The 6,561-nt window shown below is 46.3% G+C and overlaps 1 protein-coding gene across 1 annotated transcript in view; it reads left to right on the forward strand.

Annotated features, from left to right (window-relative positions):
* SLC35D2 (solute carrier family 35 (UDP-GlcNAc/UDP-glucose transporter), member D2) overlaps window positions 1-6,561 on the forward strand; it is a 68,663-nt gene that overhangs the window by 48,251 nt on the left and 13,851 nt on the right. Inside the window, exons 6-8 of the mRNA XM_011976019.1 lie at window positions 549-627; window positions 2,686-2,768; window positions 3,426-3,770. Of these exons, the coding sequence (XP_011831409.1) occupies window positions 549-627; window positions 2,686-2,768; window positions 3,426-3,525 (262 nt within the window). The 3' untranslated portion in view covers window positions 3,526-3,770. The remainder of the gene's footprint in view (window positions 1-548; window positions 628-2,685; window positions 2,769-3,425; window positions 3,771-6,561) is intronic.

Consider the following 6,561-nt stretch of genomic DNA (forward strand, 5'->3'; position numbering starts at 1 on the left):
ACCCGGTGAAACCCCGTCTCTACTAAAAATACAAAAAAATTAGCCGGGCGCGGTGGCGGGTGCCTGTAGTCCCAGCTACTCGGGAGGCTGAGGTAGGAGAATGGCATGAACCCAGGAGGCGGAGCTTGCAGTGAGCTCAGATCGTGCCACTGCACTCCAGCCTGAGCGACAGAGCAAGACTCCGTCTCAAAAAAAACAAAACAAAACTCAAAGTCTTAACTTCATTTAACATGCTGATAAATGAGAGATTTCAGGTCATTAAACCTTGTTCTCCTTACCCCAGGTTGTGGAAACATTCAGGGGAAATGTACAGAGAAAATGAGAAGGATACCTTAAGTAGAAGGTTTAGCTAATTCACAGCTGGACCATTTTCCTGTCATAAGACCAATAGCAAGATATCTTAAGGTGTGGGTTACAAAACCTTTGTGATATGTGTTTCTTTTTTCTTTGCCTTAAAGTGCTTGTGTGGGGGCCACTGCTGGCCTTAACCTATTTATTATTCCCCAGCGTAGTGAGACGCACACTCTGTGTCTGCTTTCTTGTCGCAGGTTTCTGCTGATGTACTCCACGGTTCTGTGCAGCTATTACAATTCAGCCTTGACGACAGCAGTGGTTGGAGCCATCAAGGTGAGTGGATGGAGCCTTGGAAGGAACAACTGAGTCAAGGAATGGACTGTGAATCCAGATTTTCCACTGAAGGCCGGATTTGATTCTGTTGGTTGTGGTGGTGGTGGTGTAAGAATGAGGGCTGTGACCTTTTCGGCTGGGCCTGTGTGATCCCATCTTACTTCTTTTTCTTTTTTGAGACAGAGTCTCGTTCTGTCATCCAGGCTGGAGTGCAGTGGTGCAATCTCGGCTCACTGCACCCACCTCCCGGGTTCAAGCAGTTCTCCTGCCTCAGCCTCCCAAGTAGCTGGGATTACAGGCCCCCGCCATCACAGCTGGCTAATTTTTTATATTTTTGGTGGAGACTGGGTTTCACCTTGTTGGCCAGGCTGGTCTTGAACTCCTGACCTCGTGATCCACCCATCTCAGCCTCCCAAAGTGCTGGGATTACAGGCATGAGCCACTGAGCCCAGCCCCATCTTACTCTTCTAATCTACTGCATAGAATAGAGGGACAGATTGCTAATTTATAAAGGAGAGACGAATTATAACTTTTAAGTTGGGGGTGGCTTGGAGGGGTGGGTCTGGGAAAATGAAGTAAAAAGCTAAAACAAAACAAAACAAAACCCAGGTATCAATGATGAGTAAGACACCTCGTGATCCGTAATTGGGTTTTCTGGGAGAACCTGCCCACTGAGAAGTGGAGCCCTTGTGGAGGTGCGTGCTGTGTGGTGAGGTCGGTGAGCTTGTGGGCTGGTGTGTGGTGAGGTCGGTGAGCTTGTGGATTGGTGTGTGGGTGTGTGTGTGTGGATGCATCTGAAGAAACACACACGCACGTGAATGAATAGCGGGAGAGGTGTTCTGGATTCTATTCCGTAATTGCTTCGTTTTTCTATTCACATGAAATCCTAGAGTGTTTGAAAACACTGCCTGCTTCAAGAATTCACCTATCCCTTGGCTGCCCAGAGGTCTCCTAGAATGCACTGGGCAGAGCATGGCCTGGAATTTATTGACTGTCTCCACTCTGCTCAAGTATATGATCAAGACGATTAACTCACTACTTGGCCCTGGTGTGCCCACAGATTGCAGTGTAGTGTCCAGTGCACAATCTGCAGTGCCCAGGGTTGAAAAAAAAAAGACAAAAAGAAAAACAGGCCAGGCACAGTGGCTCATGCCTGTAATCCCAGGACTTCAAGAGGCCGAGGCAGGCAGATCACCTGAGGTCAGGAATTAAGACCAGCCTGGCCAATATGGCAAAACCCCATCTCTACTAAAAATACAAAAATGAGCCAGGTGTGGTGGTGGGCGCCCTGTAGTCCCAGCTACTTGGGAGGCTGGACTGGAGAATCTCTTGAACCTGGGAGGCAAAGGTTGCAGTGAGCCGAGATTGTGCCACTGCCCTCCAACCTGGGCAACAGAGCGAGACTGTCTAAAAAAAAAAAAAAAAGAAAAAAAACCCCAGAAAACCTCACTACCCAGTGATAGTAAAGAGTTAGGATCTGGCAAGCCGATGGTAGCCCCACTCTTCCTCTTTCGCCTGCATGCCAACTGGAACAGGGGAGAGAATAACGCAATTTTCTGTTGTTATCAGACCATAATTTACTGCATTCATTTAGTAAGCCCCATATGTAATGGCTTATTTATTTTTCCGAGGCAGGGTCTTGCTCTGTTGCCCAGGCTGGAGTACAGTGGCATGTAGCTCAGTGCAGCCTTGACCTCCTGGGCTCAAGCAGTCCTCCCACTTCAGTCCCTGTGGGATTACAGGCATGTGCCACCATGTCCGGCTACTTTCAAAAAATTTTTGGTAGAGATGGGATCTCACTGTGTTGCCCCCACTGGTCTTAAACTCCTGGGCTCAAGTGATCCTTTGACTTTGGCCTCCCGGAGTATTGGGATTACAGGCGTGAGCCATCATTCCTGGCCTGTAATGGTTTTTAATTTTTTTCAGCCCCCTGTGAATATCCCTATGTACAAGTCTCTTTGCAAAGTAACTGAAATGTCTAGTTTCAGGTTTTACTATTTATATTTTCCCCTAAACATTTTACTTTTGAAATGACGAATCCTCTCTCTTTTTCTGCAGAATGTATCCGTTGCCTACATTGGGATGTTAATCGGTGGAGACTACATTTTCTCTTTGTTAAACTTTGTAGGATTAAATATTTGGTGAGTGGGAATTTTTAATGGACTCGCTTTGGGAAAACAAGAACCTTGAACAGTTCGATTAATATGTAATAAGCAAAAGAGCCTAGAGAAGTCTTTCATGTTAATCCAGGAGGCGTTTTGACATTCTAATTTCTACGATAATTTTACTTCATCCCTGGGTTCATCCTCATGCAGATCCATGGGGACATGTGTGATGACAGTTTGCGGGGCTGGGATCGGAATTTAACTCACCTGTCTTCCTCACAGAAGGCCCCTGCGTTCTCTGCCCTCCTGTGAAGTGGAGGGTGTTACCTTTGTGACCACTAGGCTCGGCAAGCAGGGGGTGTGGACTAACCCAGCTTTGAAAGGCATTTGGGGTCTCAGCAGTGGGATACTATTTAAGGCTAAGGGTATGTAGTTTATTCAGTAAAAACCAAGGGCTTATTTTCTCTCTGAGGTTCTGCATTAGATTTGATGACTCTTTTTCTGCCTCCAAAGGCTTGTAAATAAGAGGGGACATTCTCATCAAGCAATCCACAAACCTGAGGAGAAACACAGATATTGGAATAATTCCCTCCGCATGAAGCAGGCTGTATTGATAAAAACGCCAGCAACTGCTGCTGGAGCCCCTGGGAAATTCCCCGTCATTTATTTTCACTTTTTTTTTTCTCCTTTCAGCATGGCAGGGGGCTTGAGATACTCCTTTTTAACACTGAGCAGCCAGTTAAAACCGAAACCTGTGGATGAAGAAAACATCCCTTTGGATTTGAAGAGCTAGAGTCTGCGGCAGGATTGGAGACTGACTTGTGACTGGGGGCTGGGGGGCATTCCCAGCGGGAAGGTGAAGCCAGAGGTTTCAGATTCATGGCATCCACCCCCTGGGCAAGTGAGAGCATCTGCAAAATGCAAAGAGAACTACCTCATATGCATGCACGATGAGCCAATGGCAGTCCCGAGAAATGTACTTGGGCCACGCCTTACCGGTGGAAAGCAAATCTTTTCAAAATAAGCCACTGGGACTCGGTAGGTGGAGCCGCAGCTGCTTTTCTAGGGACCTGCGGGGCCTTCGTGGCATCTCTGTGCCATGTGCTGGCAGGAGGTTGATGTGATGGTGACTGTTTTCTGATCAGCACCTTGGCCGTGATTCGCAAGGTCCCAGCCAAAGCAAAGGGCCGGTGGTTTCAGTTTAAACAGACATGTCTTTATTCTAATAAAATTAGTTAACTGCCAGTAATTTGTTAGCTTTGATGAAAGGTATGTTGGTATGTTTTCCTAATCATCAAAGTAAATAAAAAATCATTTCTATGTATGCCTCGTCATGTGGTATTATTGGAGGCAGAAAACGGTGTCCGTCATTCACAATGTAGCAGAATGTGTCACCTTGAAGGGACAATTCCAAACTCCTTTATGACTCGAGGTTGGGGAAAGCTACAAAGTAACTCAATAGGGAAAAAAATACTCAGGCTTTATCCTGTTATTTTTTTATTTTTATTTTTTTTTGAGACAGAATCTCATTCTATCCCCCAGGCTGGAGTGCAGTGGCGCAATCTCGACTCACTGCAGCCTCTGCCACCTGGGTTCAGGTGATTCTCTTGCTTCAGCCTCCCGAGTAGCTGCGATTACAGGCATCTGCCACCACGTCCTGCTGATTTTTGTATTTTTAGTAGAGACGAGGTTTGGCCGTCATGTTGGCCAGGCTAGTCTTGAACTCCTGACCTCAAGTGATCTGCCCACCTTGGCCTCCTAAAGTGCTGGGATCACAGGCATGAGCCACTGCGCCCGGGTAGTCCTGTTAGCATTTAAGCGCTGACCTGTTTGTTTCTTCTCTTCTCCCTCCAGGTTTGTTCAGGAGCTTTTACCAAAGGTGCATTTCCTCACATGCTCACCTACCTCCAACCCCTGGTGTACGGGAAGGAAGCCCAAATGGATAGGGTGCCTTTTCCCGCCCTGTGTGGGTGTCCCCACTGGAATTGGGAGTGCAGGGTAGAGCCCGTCTGGGAGTCAGGAGCCAGACTAACTAATCTTGTCTCTACTAGTAAACTTGGGAGACCTTTCCTGTCACTTTGCCTGTCGTGGCCTCTAGTATTTTAATCTGTAAAATTCAACTAGATCTCTAAATCCTTGCGAGCGGCAACTTTCTGAGTTTTGAGAAGCTGCGCCAGATCTGGAGCAGGCCAGCACAGGAAGGAATCATTGTGTGGATTTTTATGTGGCTGGGTGCGGTGGCTCACGCCTGTAATCCCAGCAATTTGGGAGGCTGAGGTGGGAAAATCGCTTGGGCCCGGGAGTTTGAGACCAGCCCAGGCAACATGGTGAAACACCATCTCTTCAAAAAAAAATTAGCCAGGCGTGGTGGCGCGCACCTCTGATCCCAGCTACGGGGGAGGCTGAGGCGGGAGGATTGCTTGAGCCTGGGAGGTTGAGGCTGCGGTGAGCTGTGATCACGCCACTGCACTCCAGCCTCAGTGACAGGGTGAGACCTTGTCTCAAAAAAAAATTTTTTTAAATTGTGGTAAAGTATACGACAGAATTTACCATCCTAACCATTTTTAAGTGTATACAGTCCAGCAGGAGTAAGCATACTGATTGTACAACCTACCTCCAGAGCTTTTTCATCTTGCAAAACTGAAACTCTGTACCCATGAAACAAGAACTCCCCATTTCCCCATCCCCCCAGCCCCTGGCAACCCCCATTCTGCTCTCTTTGTGAGTTTGACTATTCAAGATCCCTTATATAAGTAGAATCATGTAGTAGTGGTGTTTTTGTGACAGGTTGATTCACTTAGCATCGTATCGCCAACGTTCGTCCGTGTTGTAGCAGAGCGTCCTTCCTTACGTGGGAATGTGTGTTGTGGGTTTGCTGCATCTGTTATCCAGTCATCTGCTGATGGACACTTGGCTTGCTTCCACCGTTTGGCTATTATGCATAATGCTGCTATTAATATGGGTGTACAAATACGTCTTCAAGACTCTGCTTTCAGTTTTTTTAGATATATGCCTAGAAGTGGAATAGCTGGATTCTGTGGTCATTCTATTTTTAATTTTTTGAGGAATTGCTATGCTATTTTCTATAGTGGCTGCACCATTTTACATTCCTGCCATCAAGGGTTCCAATTTCTCCACAATCTCAATAACATTTGTTATTTCCTGTTTCATTTTTACTAGTAGCCATCATAATGGATGTTTTAAAAAATTTATTTTTATTTTATTTTGTTTTTAGAGGTGGGGTCTCACTATGTTGCCTAGGGTGGTCTGCAGTGCTTGGGCATAAGTTATCCTCCCACCTCAGCCTCTGGAGTAGCTGGGACTATAGGCTGCTGTGGCTGTGTTTTGGTTTTGATTCGTATTTCCTTAATTAATCGATTAGTGGTGTTGAGCATTTTTTCATGGACTTGTTGGCCATTTGTTTATCTTCTTAAATAAATGTCTATTCAAGTCCATTGCCCATTTCTTAATCAAGTTGTTTGTTTTATTGTTGTTGAGTTGTAGGAGTTCTTTACTGTTTCAATATGCTTTTAAGTTTATTTTATTATTATTATTTTTGAGACAGGGTCTCACTTTGTCTCCCAGGCTGTAGCGCAGTTGCATGATCTCGGCTCACTGCAATCTCCACCTTCCAGGCTCAAGCGATGCTCCCACCTTAGCCTCCCGAGGAGCTGGGACCACTACTAAAAAATTAGCCTGCCAAATTTTAAATAGTTTTTGTAGAGACAGAGTCGTGCCCTGTTGCCCAGGCTGGTCTTGAACTCCCAAGCTCAAGTGGTCCTCCCACCTTGGCCTCCTAAAGTGTGGGGATTACAGGCGTGAGCCACTG

The sequence above is a fragment of the Mandrillus leucophaeus genome, unplaced genomic scaffold, assembly GCF_000951045.1.
Source record: "Mandrillus leucophaeus isolate KB7577 unplaced genomic scaffold, Mleu.le_1.0 Scaffold161, whole genome shotgun sequence".
Lineage (NCBI taxonomy): Eukaryota > Metazoa > Chordata > Mammalia > Primates > Cercopithecidae > Mandrillus > Mandrillus leucophaeus.